The sequence below is a fragment of the Rhinopithecus roxellana genome, chromosome 3, assembly GCF_007565055.1.
Source record: "Rhinopithecus roxellana isolate Shanxi Qingling chromosome 3, ASM756505v1, whole genome shotgun sequence".
NCBI classification, from domain to species: Eukaryota; Metazoa; Chordata; class Mammalia; order Primates; family Cercopithecidae; genus Rhinopithecus; species Rhinopithecus roxellana.
In genome coordinates this window covers 23113949-23135253 of record NC_044551.1, presented here as the reverse complement: position 1 = coordinate 23135253, position 21305 = coordinate 23113949, and the positions used below count along the sequence as shown (strand labels likewise).

Genomic DNA, 21305 nt, shown 5'->3' with positions numbered 1-21305 from the left:
TTACAAACATCCTATTTTCAAATGAAGTCACATTCATGGGTACTGGGATTTGGTACATCAAATTATTTTGACAGGGAGGAATAAATTCAACCCATGACACAAGGCATTGTGTCCTCCACATTGTTATTCTATGTTCTTGATGCTAATGTGCTGAACAGCTACGCAACTCACAGGAAATGTGATGGTTAACTGCTAGGTTTGCACATTCTCCTTGGCAGCTGAAAAAATCAAGAGATCTATAAATTTGGGAAGAGGGCTTTATTTCTTACAAAGCGTTACTGCCTGCAAGGTGATCATTCTAACAGTCTGGGAAATGTATCTTCCAGCAGAGCCCAAAAGTTAGGCACATAGAAGGAGGAAAGGTGTGACAGAAACGTATACTGAAGAGGTTAGCTAAGTACACATATTCAACACATCATAGGAAAAGCTATGAATAATCGTAAAGGGGAGGTTGTGCATGTGTGTAATAAGAAAACATACATGCTACGTGCATTTCATGTTCACCTTGGGGTGAAGTCAATTAAATGTATCGCAGCTGGGCCCTATACGTGTAAAGGTCTTTTCAGAACACGTTGGCATTCACGTGTGCAGCCTCTGTAAACTGGCCAGAACCAGTCCCCTGTCAGTGGTGTCTTATCAGGAGAAAGTTACAGAAATTGATGTGTTGTCTAATCAAAGCTGTAGTTATGGCTGGTGAAACAAAGGGTCAGTTAGTCGGCACCTGGTGGTGGTTGAGCTGCAATTGTTTTAATATTGCTTCATTTCAAGACCAGTGTTTGTTTAGCTGCTGGAGAAAAAGAAACTATGTGGCAGTTAGATGGCAGTTTCTTCCTTAGATGTAGGGGAAGCGCGACTTAATCCTTGCCTAGCCTGGCTGTAAGTCTTGCTTATAATTTGGCGTCTTGTTGCCACAAACGGCCTGTTGCATCAGTCTTATGATCCCTCTTTTAAAGTTAATGCGTTCGGTTGTTGTGTCTAAACCCCAAAGGGGTATCATGAGTTCTATCTGACTTTCCATCTTGTCATGGCCTGAACTCAGTTTTTAGGGTTTCTCTGGGGTTCCCATGGCCAAGCGGAGGTTCAGTTAGTTGCAGACCTTATGATATTATTTTTAGTTCTCATCCTTAAGCTGAATCTTTGTTTACTAACATGCTGAGAAAATGTAGGTTATGCCATCCTCCTTCCCAATGTTCATCAAACCCGCTCTTTCTGTTTAGTTTGCAAGTGTATGCAAAGAGAAGTTTGAAGCTATTGGCTTGGTTTCTTAGGGAAACATGTATAGAGTTTTACCAAATTCTCAAAAAACAAAAGTGGGGACAGTCATACAACAAGCCAACTTGGTGTCATTCCATTGTAAGAGATGTATTTGAATGCTGAACATTGAATGCTGAATGCTGAATTTTGTTAATGTAGAAAAATAAAATAATAGTGTAAATTGGGGAATATCCTAAAAATTTGGAATGTGCCTGGCTTTCGGACTAAGGAATGTAAAGATGATCATAAAATATAAAAATCTATTTTGTGACAATTAAGAAGCATCAGAATTAGTCTAATCCATGCACACACACAAAATCCAAACTTGAAGTAAAAATGAATAAATTACTTTAAGTCTAAAAAAACAGTTAAGAAAGGTTTAACTCTTACATTCTAAAATCTTCTGAGTAGAAGCATACATTAACATTTAAAGGGGGTTTTAAAAAATGCGGTTTCATTAAAACAACATTTAGCAGTCACTGGACAAAAACCAAGTCTGACTTTAGCAATTCTGTGTTTTTAGCTGTCTCCAATGTGGCTACATTGGCTGTGCATTGTTCAAATATAAGTTTTTGAATAAAATAGAATGCAGAACTAAAATAAGACTCTGATGAAATATGAAGTTGATATACCATGAAGCATGAGTCACCTATATATTTTAATCCTGACACAGAAATTATAATTAATTATGAAACATTTACATGGAACAATTCTTATTCACAGATTGTACCAATGGCCTACCACTGGAGGGTGAGAACCGTCTATAAAATTCACAGGATTGGTAGCAGATTTTCGACGATTCATAGAAAATCCTCTCTCCGGACTCCTGGGGCATTCACTGGTGGGTGGTTTGCAAGAGATGGAGGGACAGGCTGTGGCTGCAAAACTCAGCAAAGTTAGCTGATTCCAAAGGACGTTGGTTCCACGACTAGAGCCGCTCAACTACATGCCCCTAGGGGCACTGTCTTGGTCTTGATGTGTTTGCAGGTCGGAGGCTTTCCTGTGCCTGGTATTGCATAAATGCTCAATTGGAGTTTATATAACCTGAACATATTAGCAACAAATTGTACTTAAGATGGTGCTTGTACCTACTGTTCTCCAAAACTCATGCTGTGGAAGGAATAGGTTTTGTAAATAGAAAAAGTCTGATTACAGAAAAAAAACAAGGAAAGAGGTTATAAAAATTGTATGATGTTTCTGGGTAATTAATGAATCCCCCTTCCTTTAAAAGGAGTCTGGGGCTCCTAGACAAAGTTTGAAAACTAAGTCCACATATTGAATCTCTCATTCTCTCCCATGTTTCTCACTCAGTGGTCCGACCAGTGGAATGTAGAAAATTATATAGCACAACTGGAATCAAAAGATGGTCAACTTCAATATTTATTATTTTTGTCCTCACACCATCCATACTTCCATTGTCTGATAATAATAATAAGTTTTTATATTTTTCTATTTCAAAAAATAATAACATTTTTTTCTGTGATGAATACTTACTGTTTTTGCCAGCTCAACTTCTCTCTAGCCTTTGTCAGGTAATAACACCTAAATTTTCTTTTGAAGAGCAAGCTCTATTAGGGTGAACAACTGTCCTTCCGTTTCATGGGACTGAGGGTTTTCCCAGGAGGCAGGACTTCCAGTGTTAAAGCCAGGTAATTCCTACGTAAGTCTTGAAGAATAGGTGACCCCATTTCCCTGGAACATACAGAGTAAGAATGTCCATTAAACTGACCCCCAGGAGGATCACCTGCAGGAGGCAGCAGGTGATCAAAACCAGGCCAATCAGAATCTCCCTCTTCTGGAAATGAAATCTTGACTCTAAGATGGAACCAAATATAGAAAGATTTGAAACTTTGCACCCGGAAGGACTTGTCCATTGGGTCTCACTTCCCAGGGCCTCTAGGGTCTGTGGGCCTCATACTTTTGAGGACTGATTGTTCAGCTACCCTTACTCAGTTCAATGAGTCTTCTCTTCACTGGAATTAGCCAGCAAGCATATGTCACTTGTACCCCAAAATCTCTAATTGGTCCAGAAAATGGCACCTGGATTTCAGTAAGACAAGTGAGAGGTGCTAACTATGGGATCAGCTGAGGCAAGATAAGTAGAGGTTGTTAAAGTTCTTTACGTTTCACTCTTATTCCAGAAACAGAGGAAGTGTTACGTGGAAGGATTTTATTAAATTGTTTTCTGTTGTGTCTTGGGATTCACATCAAGTGCTTATGGTGGCTGAACTTTACAGGACTTGATAGGAAAATGTTAATGCATTGAAATAAATTAGCAAAGGAGAAAAATACAGCTTTACTGAGAGAGGACCTTTCTCCCTAGGATCAAAAATCTAAGATGGTCATCGTGAGCACAGTATTCAATGTTGGGAAAGCCCGACTCCACCACTCCTCAACTAAAATTGGTATCAATTGAGTCCTAGGGGCAGGAAATACAGCTGAAGAAGAGCAGGGGACCTGGGCCATGCCTAGTTCTCCCAGGCTCCCATCCCTGTCTGATAAATACAGAATTGCACATGCCCTTCCCTAGGATTCTACCTCCGGGCAAAGTGCAGACTCTGTAGTTTTGAATTGCCTTCAGGCAGATAAAAAGATGCATACTAAACTGAAATTCGTGGATGTGGGCACATATTTAGGGCTGTTTATAAGAAACAGAATATCCCACGCTTGACCTCAGCCCAGGAACATTCTTTCTGGCTTTGATCTGTAATTAACTGAGTTGACCAAATGCAAATCGACAGAAAGTCAACTCCACCTCCACAAGAACTGTGTTCTCAAGACACCTGACCTGTGCTGCAAACTAATGCTAGGTCTTGCTTAAACCCCAGAATGATTCTGAGGTCCCCAAACCTAGGAGTTGGTTTCTAAGTGGAGCTGCCCCAGAAAGGCCAGCTCCCCACTCCTTCTCTCCAAAAAGTCCTTGGGGGAATGACGGATAAAAGCGGGGGTTCCAGTGCGCAGAATCACCATCCAGAGCTCACTCCTCTGCCAGGGCAGTAAGTCCTGCTCTTCTGACCCAGTGGGACATAGACATTGCTCTCAGGTGGTCACCATTGCCATGGTCTGTTGGTTGAGTCTCTGTCTCTCCCCTTTCCCACTGGCATCAGCAACTGCACACCAGGTCCATGATGGTTGCTGCTTCTGGGGAGGAGAGTGGGAAAGGGTTCCAAAGATCTTTACCAACATATCAACATCTGTTCAATATTTGTGGTAGTTTCATAGTGTTGGCTCTAATATTCTCTGACTTTCCTGTATTTTAAATATTTTCTGAAAGCTTGAAACATTTTTTTCCTACTATTAGTACAAAAATTACACTGGACAAAATTAAACAGGTAAGACTTCATTCAAGGCCGTCGCAGTAGGGGACTAGATCATAGCCTGAACTCTGCTGAAACAAGAGGCGTTAGCATTGTTAACAGCTAGAGTCAGGGAAGATCATAGGCCATCTGTGTTTGCCAGTTGGCCAAACCTAAATGAAAGGTAAACTTTCTTACATCTTCATGACCTGAGACAAATTTACAACTTGGAGTAAGGGGCCCCATTGAATTTAGGCTCCCACCCTTCACAAAGACTGAGAGAGGGGGCCCTTATCTCCCTGGATGATTGCATGTGAGAGGGAGGGCTCCCAGGTCCTTGAGAAAGACATTTCTAGATTTTGAAACTCTCAAGGGGCTTTTTAAGCATCAATCTAAATTACAAACACAGAGTCTCCCTGAAAGAAAAAGATGTTTGTTTGGAAATAGAGCATTACAATGAGAATACTTGGGCTGTATAAATGTATTTGTATGTATCCTTTTCTGGGACGTAAAGAAAGGCAAAGGTTTTTAAAGAAAAAATGAGAAGAACTACATAATTATCCTTGGCTACAATGATCCATAAAAGGGTGACTCCAGTGCAAGGTTGGACAGGCAGTTGCTGGGCAGATGTCCTTGCAGAAGTATTTTTTTTGTGTGTGCAAGTTTGCGATGGCCTTTGTGCAAGGCTTTCTTTTTTATAGTCTTTTTCATTATCAGGCATGCAAACAAAACTTTCTCTTCATGGTTTACCTGGCTCTGTTTGTCAGAGTTTTATTTAACATTAGTGATTCCATTTTGATTCTGGCAACTTTCATATAAAAAATTAAATTAAATTTCTAAGGAACAAAGTAAGAGTTTATAATTAGAAGTGTGTGTTTTTTTTTTAAATAAATGCTCTAAAAAGAGGGGGAGGTCAGGGACCTAGTGTTAGGGAGACCTATCTAAATTTTAGTCAGATGGAAGGAGATTTTAATACTGTCTTGATCATCAGCTACCTTTTAATTCTCTAAATTATTGGTAGTTTATCTCTCTGTCTGAAGTTATTATTAAAGTTATTTAACTTTAATCAATTAAAGGGAAGACTTTAGTTTGTCTTATTTATAACAGTGCAAGCACCATTTCTAATGACAACAAAGACAGCAAATAAATATATATATATGCACATATACACATATATAATATATAAGATATCAACATACAATCTCTCTCTCTCTCTCTCTCTTCTCTCTCTGTCTGTCTCAATCCAAGAATTCCCTGGACAAGAATTAGAATAAGGAAAACCAAGGCCATTCATCCTGGTCTTATTGCTTTTCCAGCCACCTCTTCTTCCCCTTTCCAAGGCAACCAAAGTAGGATGTTGGCAAGGTCGGTAATGTTTGTTTATAAGCGTTACCTAATTGAAGATGGTGATTTTCTTTTTTTCCTTTAAGTTGTTGGGGTGATTTCCAACATAATTTTAGTGGTAAGATTCAGACAGAAATCAATTATAGGACAATGAAAACCAATTATTAAATAATAGAAGATAACCCACTGTTACATTGTGTGGATGACAGCAAAGGCAAAGGATTTTAGAAAAGCCAAGAGCCAGAACACGTGGGAACATTTGCAAGGTCACATGATTTAGGCAGAGTCATAAATTTATTTAGTATAAAGGATCTAATACATTTGTAAGTGCATTTCCTATGCATGGATTGCTAACACACCTGCACTGAGTGAAAACAAGGAGCATTTATTCATTTATATTATAGGAAATCCTTGGCTAGTGGGTTTTGTGTCCTAAGTGGCTGTGGCTTTCTTTCAGCACAGAACTTTCTCTGCTTGAGTGTAGAAAAGATAGAAAAAGACCCTGGCCTAAAGTCTGTTTCTTTGTCTCTTTGGGGGCAGCCAGTGTGAGTAGAATTCATCTTTCTATCCTTACACCTTGCTCTTCCAAGAGAATCAATGAAATGTGTCACCAGCATTTCATAAAATATGAATAATGTCCTAGGGACTACCACTACCAAGTTACCCATGAGATATAATGGGGACATAAGACATAAATGGGCTGATCCTATAAATTGGGCTGATCCCAATTTGACTAGTGTAGGAAAGGGGCCGTGAGAGTCCCCTATGAAACTCCCAGTTTTGGAGGAGGAGGACTTGCATTCAGTCCTAACTCTGCCCAGGGCTGGCTTAGGCAGATCATTCCCTTTCTCAGAGCCTCAAGCGCCTCAGCTCTATGCTGGACATTGCAATAGGTTTTGGATGCCGTTGCATCACTATCAGATAGTTGTGTTGTCCTCAAGTAGTTATATTATTATGCAAGTTTAGAAAGCAGAACTAAAGGATTTGCAGGAGGCCTTGGAACTAGAAAGAGCTGGCTTAGGCAGAGGTCCACCTGCACTTAGTTCTTTTTCCTCCCAGGTGTGTGAGGAAGAATAAGACCAGAAATGAAGAGGACTTTGCAGAGCAGGAGGCTCTGACTTAACATGCCATATGGCTAGTCAATAGTTCAGTCCACCAGAACAGCGTAGTGTTAAGGAAGACACAAAGTTTACTGAACACTTACATGATGAAAAAATAAAATTTGTGGATCTATGCGGAGAGCTTCTCTGTACTAGGGGAGGGAATGAAATTTGAAAGTATTTATAGTTAACAGCAGGTTTTAACCCTACTGAAACTCCTGTGCTTGGTTTCTTTTCACTTCTGCAAGTTTGATCTATGTTCAAGAATTGTTCTTACTTTTGAAAAGCTAGCGTAAATTGACTGAAACGGCTCAGCTAAAATTTCTTTGAAGAAGATCATTTATGTCTAGAAAAAGAGATTTAGTATAGAAAAAAGAGACTGAGAGGCTGTATGACCTCAGTAAGCTGCTGCAGTAATTCTAAGGGTTGAAATTCTCAAAACCCAGCAGCTCAGAAATCCTTCCCTTGGGCTGACATCCTGCAAAGCTCCAGGGCACAGCTTCGCCCCTCTCTGGAGTGTTGTTTCAGGCCTGGTTGGTGTTGGACCTTGAGTGATCTTCCTGGGTACATCTAGTGCCCTATGGAGGAAACCAGGTCACACCCAGGTTGTAGTTTCTGGGCAAGTAGAAAAATGACCTAAGCTGAAATCAGACCCTGATCATGGTACATGAGGATAAAAGAGTGACCAGGACTTAATCTATCCAAAGTCTGTGCCACAGAAGAGCAAGAGAGACAAGGGAGCCTCCAATGTTCTTCTGGCAAAGGCCCTGCACACTCCCAGCACCTACATAGCCCTTCTGTGGTCAGACAGGAAAGGTGCTGCATAAAGAGACCTCTCAGGGCATAGAATTGGTCAGAGCCTGAGAGGTATATTCAGTTTGCTGAGATGGTGCACTGCATCTTTATGGATATGATCTCAGTAAGTCACTGACAAGTATCATCAACCCTTCTGGGTAGGTACAGTAGGCAGAATTCTAAGATGACCCTCAAGACTCCCACCCCCTGATGTTCGCACTTCCTGTAATCCAGCTCCTTGACTGTGTGCAGAATGAGTGTGATGGATATTGCTGCCATTATATAGCAAAAGTAAAGACATTTTGCAGATGTGATTATGGTTCTTAATCAGTTGACTTTGAGTTAATCAAAGGGTGATTATTCTGGGTGGCCTGTCTTAATCAGTTTAGCCTTTCAGATGAAGTGGTGGTGGTAAGAGGCAAGAATTGGCTTCTTACCAAAATGGAAAAGGAAAGTTCCATTTTGTAGAGACTGCCACATGGCTGGAAATTGGGGTGAGGGGAGAAGTCTCTAGAAGTCAACCACTTCAGTCCTTAAACTGTAAGGAACTGAACTCCACTACCAACCACATGAGCTTAAAAGACCATCTTGAACCTCAGATGAGATGCCAACCCTGGTCAACACCTTGACTGTAGCCTGGTGAGACCCTGCACAGCGGACTCAATTAAGCTGTGCCCAGACATTGTAATCATGGAAATGGTGAGATAATAAGAGTGGGTTGTCTTAAATCACCAAGTTTGTAGTAATTTGACACACAACAAAAGAAAACTCACACCTTAGGTTTTATCCGTCGCAATTTATAAATAAGAAAATTGAGGCTTAGAAAGTTTAAGTAAATTTCTCAGAGTCAAAAAACTATCAAAAAAAAAGTTGGAACAAATAACAGTAAGACTAGTGAAAGCAATATGACAAGAAAATATTTTAAAAGAATTCAGTGTAGAACTTTCTGTGATGAATTTGAAAATTTCTAGAAAACAAATATGTGTGTATTTCTCTATCTCTATATATCAAGCATACATCTATATCCATATATATGTGCATATTTTCATACACATACGAACACACACAGAGAGTCAACTATGTCAAATCTAAATACATTACTTAGCAGGAATTGAAGATATAAAAATGCCATCAAAGAACTCTGGAATTGAGATTTTACAAAACTTTCAATAAACAAATAATTACTAATTTATTTAACTGTTCTACTATAAGAAGAATAAAAGGAAGTTTACAATGTCATTTTATGAAGCTAGCCTACACAATCCAATTCCAAAACTTGAAATAGTACTCCTAAAATAAAAAGTAAAATGTAGTTATCAATTGTGAATATAGATTTCAAATTAGTAAATAAAATATTTAACAAGTCTAATTTAAGAGTATAGTAAATGGATTAGATCTCGTAACTAAGTTAACATTATGTTTCTGTTATAAGGAGGCTGATTTCACTTTTTGCCGTTTGGTTGCTGACAGATTTTGAGCCTTACCCCTCTGTCTTCCCTTTGTGTCACACATCTGGGCAAACTGATAAGAAAGCTGATAAGGAAGATTTTCTGTACTTTGGAGTCAGCCAGTGCAATGGGGATATTCAATTCACAGAAGCCCCTGTTGTGTTAAGTACCGTCACCCTGACCCCAACCTCTAACCATAGTAATAGCCACAGGCTACTCTCTTTTCCTTATTCTCCTAGGAGAGTTTGGAACTGCTGGGTGGATCTGCCATTTGATACTCAGAAAAGCCTCAATTATGTAAGTGATAAACCTTATCATACCTCTTGGATTGTTTGTGTGTGTGTGTGTGTGTGTGTGTGTAACCATCAATCTCAACATCTGAACCAAATTGTAAGTGTGAGTCCATGCTGACTTTGCTGAGTGTTCATGACAATTTATAGTGCAGAAATATTTTAATATTGAGATCTATCAATATGATTCATATAATAGTTTTTATCTCAGTAATTCCTTAGGGCATTTGATGTGTACAAAAACTCACTAAAATTCAATTTGGAAAAGATGTCTTCATTATTTTAGTAAAAAAGTTGCTTATATTTTATGCAATATTTACTGACAGCCTCTAAAGGATCAAAGTTCTCTAAAGGATTAAAATAGTTTAAGAATTCTTATTTCCCAGGGCCACATTTAACAACATTATGCATCATAATATGATTTTTCTATGGTATACCCATATTGAATTGACTAGTCCTGTTCCTCTTCCTTAAAACTAAATTTGGGATGAATGATGCAAATAAATTATTGACATTAAAACCAAGATACTTTAAAGATAAAATTTTAGGCAAGCCTATTCATTTTGTCTAAAAATACTAATATTTGATGGAATACACACATACAAACATGATATATAAATACATATATGATAATATATGTATCATATATTATATATTATATCATATGTATCATATCATATGTATCATATATTATATGTACCATAATATAGGAATATACATGTATATATGTATATAATATCTATTATACAGCATAAATTATAATATATAGTATACTATCTATATTTTGCCTATTACATTATATATATCCCACTAGATATATATCCCACTATATAATATCTATTATACAGCATAAATTATAATATATAGTATACTATCTATATTTTGCCTATTACATTATATATATCCCACTAGATAGTTGTATGCAAAATGAATTAAATCTATCTATCTATCTATCTATCTATCTATCTATCTATCTATCTATCTATCTCTATCTATCTAGTGCAACAATATAATCCAGGAATTTTAAAGTGCCAAGTTCAGATTAAAAGTCTCCTACCCTGCTAAATATTTTAAGAGAATGATTACATTGAGTCTCATGAGTTTTCTATGAATGTGGTGAAGATTTCAATACACATTATAGCTCTTTAAATCACAACCTATGCAAACATAATTCTGATATTTTATAAAACAAAATTCTTTCTGCAATAAAAACATGCTTGTGTATTAGTGAGCTATTGCTGCTGTAAGAAAGTGCCACAAACTTGGTGGCTTGAACAATGAAAATTTATTTTTTCATACTTCTGGAGAGTAAGAGAGACACAACCAAAGCTCTCCAAGTCTTGTTCCTCCACTGCTTCACTTCCAATAAACCTGCTGCAGAGAATAGGGTTGATAATGCTTGTAAATATTTTTAAAATTAAAGTTACTTTTTAGAGTTGTTAAAAGTATGTCCCACATTTTCTTTATCCAGTCTATTATTGATGGGCATTTGGGTCGTTTCCAAGTCTTTGCTATTGTGAACAGTGCTGCAATAAACATACGTGTGCATGTGTCTTTATAATAGAATGATATATAATCCTTTGGGTATACACCCAGGAATGAGACTGCTGGGTCAAATGGTATTTTTGGTTCTAGATCCTTAACGAATTGCCACACCATCTTCCGCAATAGTTGAACTAATTTATACTCCCACCAGCAGTGCAAAAGCATTCCTGTTTCTCCACATCCTCTCCAGCATCTGTCATTTCCTGACTTTTTTAATGATCACCATTCTAACTGGAATGAGATGGTATCTCATTGTGGTTTTGATTTGCATTTCTCTAACGACCAGTGATGATGAACTTTTTTCCTTTGTTTGTTGACTTCATAAATGTCTTCTTTTGAGAAGTGTCTGTTTATATCCTTTGCTCACTTTCTGATTTTTTTTAAGTGTAAATCTGTTTAAGTTCTTTGTAGATTTTGGATATTAGCCCTTTGTCAGATGGATAGACTGCAAAAATTTTCTCCCATTCTGTAGATTGCCTGTTCACTCTGATGATAGTTTCTTTTGCTGTGCAGAAGTTCTTTAGTTTAATTAGACATCATCGAATACTATACAGCCATAAGAAAGGATGAGTTCATGTCCTTTGCAGGGACATGGATGAAGCTGGAAACCATCATTCTCAGCAAACTAACGTTAAGAACAGAAAACCAAATACCACATGTTGTCACTCATAAGTGGGAATTGAGCAATAAGAACACATGGACACAGGGAGGGGAACATCACACACTGGGGCCTGTTGGGGGGTTGGGGGGCAAAGGAAGGGATAGCGTTAGGAGAAATACCTAATGTAGATAATGGGTTGATGGGTGGAACAAACCACCGTGGCATGTGTGTACCTAGGTAAAAAACCTGCACATTCTGCATGTGTATCCCAGAACTTAAAGTATAATAGTAATTTTAAAAAGAGAGCCGGATGAATGCGGTGCTGGCTCAGGAACGGGGAGACTGGGCAGGGGGTCAGTGAGGCAGAGGAGACAGCGGGCCTGGGTGGTGGTGGGTGGGAGCAACACGCTGTTCCTGGGAGGGGCAGCTGCCCCTGCTGGGCCTGACCCCAACTTTCTGTATCTCTGGCAGTTTGATGAAATTCCAAAGTGAGAACCACAGTCATGGCTTGGGGTTGGCTGCCTGCTTGTGTCAGGACCCCACCTAGAGGCTGGGACCTGAGCTAAGGCTAGTGTCTGTGGCCTGAGCATGGCACATCCCGGGGTCCCAAGGGCAAAAAAAAAAAAAAAAAAAAAAAAAGAAAAGAAAAAAAGGATGTCCTACTAATCCTATTTAGAATTCTAATGTCTCACACAAGGAGTACTTATATTCTTATAGTACATCAGAATTGAGAAAAAAATATAAATTTGTTGTCTGGTGAGAGTTTATTCTCTGCTTCAAAGATGGCGCCTTCTTGCTGGTGCCTTCACAAAGCAAAGGGGGCAGGGGCAAGGGAGCTCGCTGGCACTGAGCCTCTTTCATAAGGGTGAGAAGGAGACTATTTATGAGGATGGAGCTCATGACTTAGTCATTTCACAAAGGCCCCAGCTCTTAATATGATCACATTGGATTCCAACATATGAATGTGGGGGAGAGGACATCAACATTCAGACCATTGCAGCCAAAATGTTCCAAGGTATAGAAGGAGGGAACCTTCTATAATGTAGTCAGTCTCACTGGTTTTAATGCTAAACAGCTGTGGACAAATTTGAACTACATACTAGAATCCAACCAATGCAAGTGGGCTGATAAAAATAGCACTTTTCTTCTTTTCTCAAGATAATGAAACTGTTAATATTATAGAAATCTGATATATTTTGATAGTAAAAACTCAGCTGCCCCCGACCAGAAAGATTATTTTCTATATATTTAATGTGATCTCACATCCTCAGATAATGAATTTAAATTACATATTATACTTTGCTGAGAATGGAAATCTATTTGCCTGTCAGGTGATATACGTTTTGGTATTTTCCAGACAGCTTCTTGTGGAAAAATAATAGATTCAGACAGGCAAAATCACATTAAATAATTCCACTACATAATTGCAATGGATTTATAGTAGATTAAAATCAAGAAGCACATTAGCAGAATCATTAAATTATGATGCAGGCTCCATTTTACTTAATACTCTTTTTTAAAAAATTCCATTTCAGAGATCTCAAAATAACATCAGCTTGGCTGGTTTGGGGATATATAGTAATAATAAATGTGCCTGTTCTTATTCTTTCCACTTAAACCTATATTAGATTCAATTTCCATGTGACCTACTCTATCAATAAACGTATGAATCTAGAGAGATTTCCCTGGGGCAGACATTAGGTTGGATTATTTTCTAATGTGAAATGTAGAATTGAGATAAAAAGGACAAGAAAAGAAAAAATATCTGTGCTTGATCCTCAAAGGGGCTGACAGATACAGCAATGTAAAAACATCCTTGGTGAAGACAGCGCCCCCTAGCTCACGTTCCTGTCCACCAGTGTCAACATCAGGGCATAGAGGTTGCACCAGAATTAATGTTAGGCTATGTTTATATTGTTATAGTTGTGATTTTTAAAATTGTTTTTAGTTTTTCATAATATTTTATTTAGTATTTCTCCACAACGTAAGAGAATGGTGTTTGGGGTTTGTGCATGTGCATACAGATGTATGTGCCCTAGTGTTTCTCTGTGTATGTGTACGTGTATGTGTGTGTGTGGGTGTGGGTGTGGGGGTGTGTGTGTGGGTGAGAGAGAGAGAGAGTTATATACGTAAGACTAAGTGGTTGTGTGTATGACCACATATATGTACTCTGTATTCAGATGGCTTTGATTTTCTATCTTAAAATCTATGCATTAGTGTAAATTTCCATTTTTACCTTTAAACTATACTTCCACATTTCTTTTTATTTGCAGAAAACATACAACTTTTAAAAGCAGATGGGTTCCACCACTGGGGCACCTTAGGCTGGTCCCAGTTGGATGTCACTCTTTTATACATTTCCATACTTAGTTGATTACAAACTAATTTTTGTTCAAATGTACTCATTTAAAATTATAGTAAGTCCAATTAATTCCTCAACAATAATTTAGTTCCAAATAGACCGTCAGTTAATATTAAAAACACAACCATAGGAGCTGGAGAAAGGCTACATTGGAAATCATTTCCAAATTGGGAAAAAATATTGATGTATCTAAATTTTAAATTTGTTCTCATAAAATCTGTTTACAGTCTTTGTTCATTTTATGCCAGAAACACAGACAATTGTAATTAATCCACTTAAATCATGAGCATTGGGTCATGCAGGGCAGTAGGTTTTGCTTCACTGACTTGGAAGTGGGAATTATCCTCTTATTACCTACTCAGCCTCAAGACAGGGACTTCACCCTGGGAGGCTGGAGTTCAGTGGCCCAGATGGAGACACCCTTGGTGCGCTCAGAGACAGGTGCATCTGGGAGCAAGAGGACAAACACGGTATTTCCAATTGTGATCCTGGCTAGTCGTGGAAGTTGAGGTAAGTCTTCACCCCAGTTTTCTCATCCACTGAATGGGGAATATTATGTCAATTTTTCTAGAATTAACATTGATCAAATGAGTATCAACTATCACTCTGTGTGTGTGTGTGTGTGTGTGTGTGTGTGTGTGTGTGTGTGTTTACGTAATGAAGGGGAGTTGTCTGTGCAAGTTAAAAGCCTGTGGTAGAACCAGGATCCCCAAGCAGCAGACAGTGGGCCATGGGCAGACCAAGCTGAGAACCCTCTGGGATAAAGAGAAAGAAACAGTTACACACCTAGGACACCACCCTACTCTGTTTCCCACGCAGCCTCCACACATTCATGCTGTAGGTAACTGTGCAGGTCCACCCAATACAGTGTAGTTAGTGTCTGTCTGTGCATAAAAGTAACATCCAGGCAGTTGGCAGGGCTCCATCCCTTTACAACCTGTTACACTGTTATAAGACAGGACTGCTTAATGACAATTTTGCTTGCAGAATAGTAAGGCATTTAAAGATTACTTGCCCATTTAAATTAAACATATCTAATCAATGTAAAAGTAATCCCTTAAACAAATTGAGATGAACTTAACTTAGATCAAAAATTTCTTCTAACATAAGGAGTCTGGAAATTTTCTAACTGAAAGTAGTCTGTGAATTTTGCCCCCTCCTGGTTCCAGAGACAGGCTGGCTTCTTCCAACCTGCCCCATGTTCCGCTCCTACTTTCCTGCTGAGGTAGTCATTGTTCTCACTGCTCTGGACCTGTTGGGCTTAAAGAATTTCCTCAATCTCTTATTATTCCCCAGATGTTCATTCCTTTTTGGAGATTCTCCTTTTTTTCTTCTCTTGTTTCTTCATATGAATAATATAATTTAATGACAGTCTGTGATATTTAGACACAGAGTGAGGCTGTACATATTCAAAGTAAATAAAATTAGGTTTCTGCTTCCAAGTTGGTCAAGTGGTGACAATCAACTAAAGCAAACACACCAGTAAACATGTTTTCACATCATGGGGCATGTGATGACAGGCATGTGCAAACAGTGGTATGGTATCACTGCTATGGTATGACTGCCATAGCATATCCAAGACTTAAACAGGGAGATGACCCTATTTCAGGCTTGGGTAGACAGGCTCTGAGTCTGTTACCCTTGATGAGAAGAGGTTGTCTCGATGATGGGAGGAGGTTGACCAGGCAGAGTAGCTGTATTAGTCTGTTTCCACACTGGTATAAAGAACTGCCCAAGACTGGGTAATTTATACAAGAAAGAGGTTTAATTGGGTCACAGTTTATTATGGCCAGGGAGGCCTGAGAAAGCTTCCAATCGTGGTGGAAAGCAAAAGGGAAGCAAGGCACCATCTTCACAAGGCAGCAGGAAGGAGAAGCGCCAAGAGAAAAGGGAAGAACCCCTTATAAAACCATCAGATCTCATGAGAATTCGCTGTCACAAGAACAGCATGGGGGAAACTGCCCCCATTATCCAATCACCTCCCACCAGGTCCCTTTTTGGATATGTGGAGATTACAATTCAAGATGAGATTTGGGTGAGGACACAAAACTTAACCATATCAGTAGCCCTAGTTAGGAAGGGAGGAGGAGGGTGCAGTCACTACTGTGCTGTAGTACATGTCCAAGAAACTAGCAATCTTCCCCTATCTGACTTCTCTCTCTTTTCCTCCCTCTCTCTCTCTCCCTCCACCCCTCACCTCTCTCTCTCTCTCTATCTCTTTCTCTGCCTCACATGGAGAACCCAGGAAACATCACTATTATAAAAAGAACCAGAAACTGGTAGAACACTCACCCTCATTCATGTGCTGGCAGACTAGCTTTCTAGAAAACAATAGCGCAAAACCAAAAACAGATTTGTAGGTTTAGTGATTTCTGTTATGTCAATACCTCCACCCTGGGTAATTTCAAAGTAGTTGCCGATGGTTTAACAACTGCCTTGTAAAAGTCTTCAACATTCACAATCAGTGCTGAGCTGCATCTGACCAGTTCCAGCCTGTCACTGCCCCTGCAACAACCATCCTCACGTAGAGAAACCAGCCTGGAATCTTCTAGCACATCTCAGTGTCTTCTCTTTCGAGCAATCTCCAGTGGTTACTGAATGGTAGCACATGTAACTGACCATTGCAGAGGCTACTGAGTAGGTTGTGCAGAGATGGTAACTGTAGAGTGTGTATGAATCTGAAAATGTACACAGCAAAGCCCTTTCTCCTACTTTGACCAGAGAAATCAGAATGCTCATTGGAGCACTGGAAGATGAGAATGCTTAGTAGGAGAGTAGACAGGCTGGTAAAAAATGAAGTGGAGGGAAGCCAATAGAAGACAGCAAACCCTTCCCTGGGTGCATGGCCCCCACGGCCTAGGGGAAACAGGATGGGTGGGAGAGCCATGCAGTAGGGAAATCTTTCAGGGGAAGATGAAGCTGAGGGACTTTAGACAAAACATGAGGTGGCTTCTGAGAAATAATATGCAAGGAAGACCAGATTACCTGTTTGATTAATTAATCCCTGAGAACATAATTACTGCAGGATTTATTCCTGGAAGCTAGCTATCTGAATTGAGATTAGCTTCTACAACAAGTCAATAGGAAGCAGGGAATCTAAGATCATTAAAGACCAAGACTTAGTGCTGATTTCATATCTAGGGCCCATGTCCTCTACTCCCTCAATGGGAAATCGTGACTACAGAAGAGACGGACACCAGGAGAGAGCAAACAGCTCCACAGTCACAATGGGCGGGGCCTGGGAAGTGTGTAAAGTATATCCTGGGTAAAGGGGCAGATGGAGATGACCTTTCTTGTGCTTTCTGTGAAGAAACAGAGATGTGTTGGAGCCATGGCAGTACACAGCCAAGGAAAGCTATAGAAACAATAAGGAACTGTGCACATGGCATGTGTAGTCAGGAGCAGCATCACCTGTCTCTGGGAGGAGTACAGGGGCCCAGCAAGTTACCTGTGAAGAGGGAGGGGAGCTGCTCTATCCCAAGGACTCTGAGCAACTACACAGCTGCAGGGTTGAAAGTAGACCCACATTCGCAGCCAAATGAAGCCAGCTGAGCTGCATGTGCCCCAAAATGGCAGGGACATTAGCTGGGGAAGGGGGATGGATTCCAAGTGATGGAAGGAAGGGGAATAAAAGGAGAGGAAGAGGAGTTAGAGTTGAGCAGCAGGTGTGAGGAGGGGGCAGGCGCGAGCAGAGGTGCAGGGGCAAGGAATGGGGCAGGTATGAGGAGGAGAGAAGGGTGAAGAGAGAGCAGGTTCTAAGAGAGGCTGGGTTGGAGGAATGGGGCAGATGCCAGGAGGGGACAGGTTTGAGGAGGGACGAGTGTTAAGAGGGAGGCAGGTGGAAGGAGGGGGGCAAGGAATCAGAATGGATCAGGAGGAAGGAGAGGGTCAGGTACTGGGGACAGGTGCTAGGAGGGGACCAGTATGAGGGTGTGGCAGGTGTGAGAAGAAGGCAGGTGTGAGGAAGAGCTGCAGGGAGAACCTGGTTCCTGAGCTAGCAAAGAGAATGTGGGGCTGGTTCTCTAAAACCTTCCCCACTGGGAAATGTTACTTCCTGGGGTCAGAGAGAAAGTGATACAGTGAGGGTCCCAAAGATATTGAGGGAGACAGAGAGGAGAAAAGGGGAAGAAGAGCTAGCATCTATGTGTATTACTCATGGTTCTCCAGAGACGCAGAACCAACAGGATCAAAAGCGAGGGAAAGAGAGAGGGAGGGAGAGAGAAATAGATATGTAGGATTGATTTATTTTAAGAGTTGGCTTATGTGATTGTGGAGGCTTGCTCCCCAAAACCTTGGGGAGCAGCCAGGCTGGAGACCCAGAGAAGAGTCACTGGAGTTCCAAGGCTTCTGCTGGCTGAATTTCGTCTTGCTCAGGGAGGTCAGTCTTTGTTCTAGGAAAGGCCTTCAACTGATTGGATGAGGCCCACCCACGTTATGGAGAGTAATGTGCTTTACTCAAAGTCCACTGATTTAAACGTTAATCTCATTCAGGAAAAAACAAACAAACAAACAAAAAAATACCTTTGCAAGATAATGTTTGACCAAGTATGTGGGCACATTGCTCAAGCCAAGTTGATGCATAAAATTAACCATCACAATCTGGCTCCCATACAAAAGGTGGAACCTGGAAAATGTATGAGACAAAATGAAAGGGAAGGATGTGATTTCAGAGTAATGCTGATGGATGATTCAGATCCAAGGAAATGCCTGAAAGTGTAACACAAAGTAATTACATGTTGTGAGCAACAGATTTCAGCAAACTGGAGGCAAGGCCTTTGACATTTTGAAGAATGTTTTTTAAGTGATATTTATAATGGAGAAGAAGTAGAAGGAAATTGAGTTTATCGACTTGAAGGTTTAGTGGGGGAGTTGGTAGATTTGGGAGAATGTTAATTACAACATAAGTTTAACATTTTATTAACAAACCTGTGAAGAGAAAATGGGATATATACAAAGAGTTAAAATACTTTGAGGGTTAACTTTGGGGGACTTTGAGGCTGTTTTCTTGCCCTTCTCAGTTTGGCACCAACTGAAGACAGATCCAGGAGTGGGAGCTATGGACACCACCTGTACCATTGTTCATGCTAGCCTAGCTGATGTGTGGCCACCATGGGCTTCTTATATTTCATAAGGAAGGAAATTTATGCACAAGTGACAGGAAGGACTCCACAGTCTCAGACTGGAGGCTACCCCTGAATAAGCCAAAGACACTCCAGGCAGGACCCTCCAGAGGCCCCAGATCTGTAAAGAGGCCACATCCAGAGGACCAAAGGCAAGCATGAAAAGTCATGACTCACAAGTCTCCCTCTCTTAGAGGGGCGTACATGAGGCCCAGAAGCAAGCTGGAAAGACTTCTTCAACATTGTCTGAGGAATTCCTATGTGAAATTGTCCTTTCCAATTTCCGTGGTGTATATTATTCTCCCACTGCCTCTGATTTCAAGCTACCAATAATGCCAACCAGCTCACAAATCCCTGAAAACTCACAGGTGGGTAGAAGCTGACCCTGCACACAACTGCCAGGGCATACTTTATTCTGTTAGGGGGCATATTCCATGCTGGAATCTATGCCATTGCTCAGAATGAGGGACTGAGGTCCTAGGTGACAGAACTTTGGAAGCAAAAGCTGAATGTAGAATGGAGATCATGCAACACGCTTTTGAGAACCCAGTAGATTTCCCTCAGAATTGCTGTGTCCTGAGATGCCCAGAATTCACTCTTTGGTGCACCTGAGTTTGATCCACACTTCAGAGAGCAGCCCTTTAATTTTTTGTTAACCATGATAAAGGTGACTCGACCACATCCTGTATGAATTTTTTACAGGAAATCCAAAAGAAATAATTACATTCACTCTGTTTCTGCTATTAAGAACACATTTCAGGCTGTTCATTCAATTTGATTTATATAAATGTCTTGTATACACATGTATCCATGTAAATGTGAAGCTTTATACTTGCAGAAAGTTCCTTTTCTTAGTATCTAAAGTTAACAAAGACAGCTTATGCCTGGTCTGACAGACTGTCCATAAATGTCTGTAAGCTGGTCATTTTACAGCTATATTATGATTTTTGTGAAAATGTATGAACCTAATTGCTTTTGGATCAAAATCAAGCATTAGAGATTTTATGTACAAAGATAAAAATTTAGAAGAAAAATCTTTTTAAAATCCAGGAAAATAAGAAATAAATATAACTGTGGGAAGTCTTAAAATTAAGAAAGGATCAATTGACCTAAAATAAAAATGACTTTCTCTTATTTCCTCTTATTTCCATTGTGACTTTATGCATTCTAATGCTGTATCCCAACTTCTCTGCTTCATTATGATGGTTAAGTAAAAAACCAACAAACAATGCGGATCTACCTCGACCAGCCATTATGCCACAGGCATGAGACCCATAGTGTAGGGAGTATGTCTTTTGCCTTTTGGCCTCTTTCACTCAGTATGATGTTTCCACAGTCCATCCATGTTGTATCATGCACAGGATTTCATATCTTTTTATTGCAGAATAATAGTCCGTGGAATCAGTTGATGGATATTTCAATGCTTTCCACTTTTTAGCTCTTGTGAATAATGCTAATGAGAATATGCAGGTCCAAGCTTTTGTGTGGACATACATTTCATTTATCCTAGGCATATACTAGGGAGTGAAATTGCTGGGTCTCATGGTAACTCTCTATGTTTAAACCTACCAGCAGTGGATGAAGGCTCCAGTTTCTCCAAATGCTTGTCAATGCTTGTTATTCTTTGGTTTTCTGAAACTATCTCAATGGAAAATTACCTAGCATGTCATTCCAATTTTGACTTGCATTTCCCTGATGACTAGTGATATCATACATCTTTTCATGTGCGTATTGGTTATTGTATATCTTCACTGGAAAATACCTATTTGCATATTTGCCTATTTATACATAGGTCATTTTCCTTTATTTACTGAGTTCTGAGAGTTCTTTACACCATTTCTTTTCAAAGCCATGTTATAAGTATCAAAGGTCCATATTTATAAGGTATATTTTGGTTTTGATCTCCAAATGTTCTGAGAGATTTGTCTCTGCATTTCCTACTGGATTAAGAAATCAAAACGACTGTGCATGATAAATAAGCAAACATACCTGGACCAAGTGTGTTTGGGAACCGGTGGCTGGATTTAAATTATGAAGTATTCCCTCTGTATCGTTGGACCTTTCTTCAGACAACGTGACCAAAATGACACAACATCAACTGCACATATGTCACATAAGGAAGAAATGAAAGTGCTGAAGGTGGAATGTAT

General features: G+C 39.8%; 1 protein-coding gene across 1 annotated transcript in view; it reads left to right on the top strand.

The window, feature by feature from the left end:
- LOC115896341 (splicing factor, proline- and glutamine-rich-like) overlaps positions 1-21305 on the top strand; it is a 148468-nt gene that overhangs the window by 44690 nt on the left and 82473 nt on the right. Inside the window, exon 3 of the mRNA XM_030926655.1 lies at positions 9477-9534. Coding sequence (XP_030782515.1) covers positions 9477-9534 — 58 coding nt within the window. The remainder of the gene's footprint in view (positions 1-9476; positions 9535-21305) is intronic.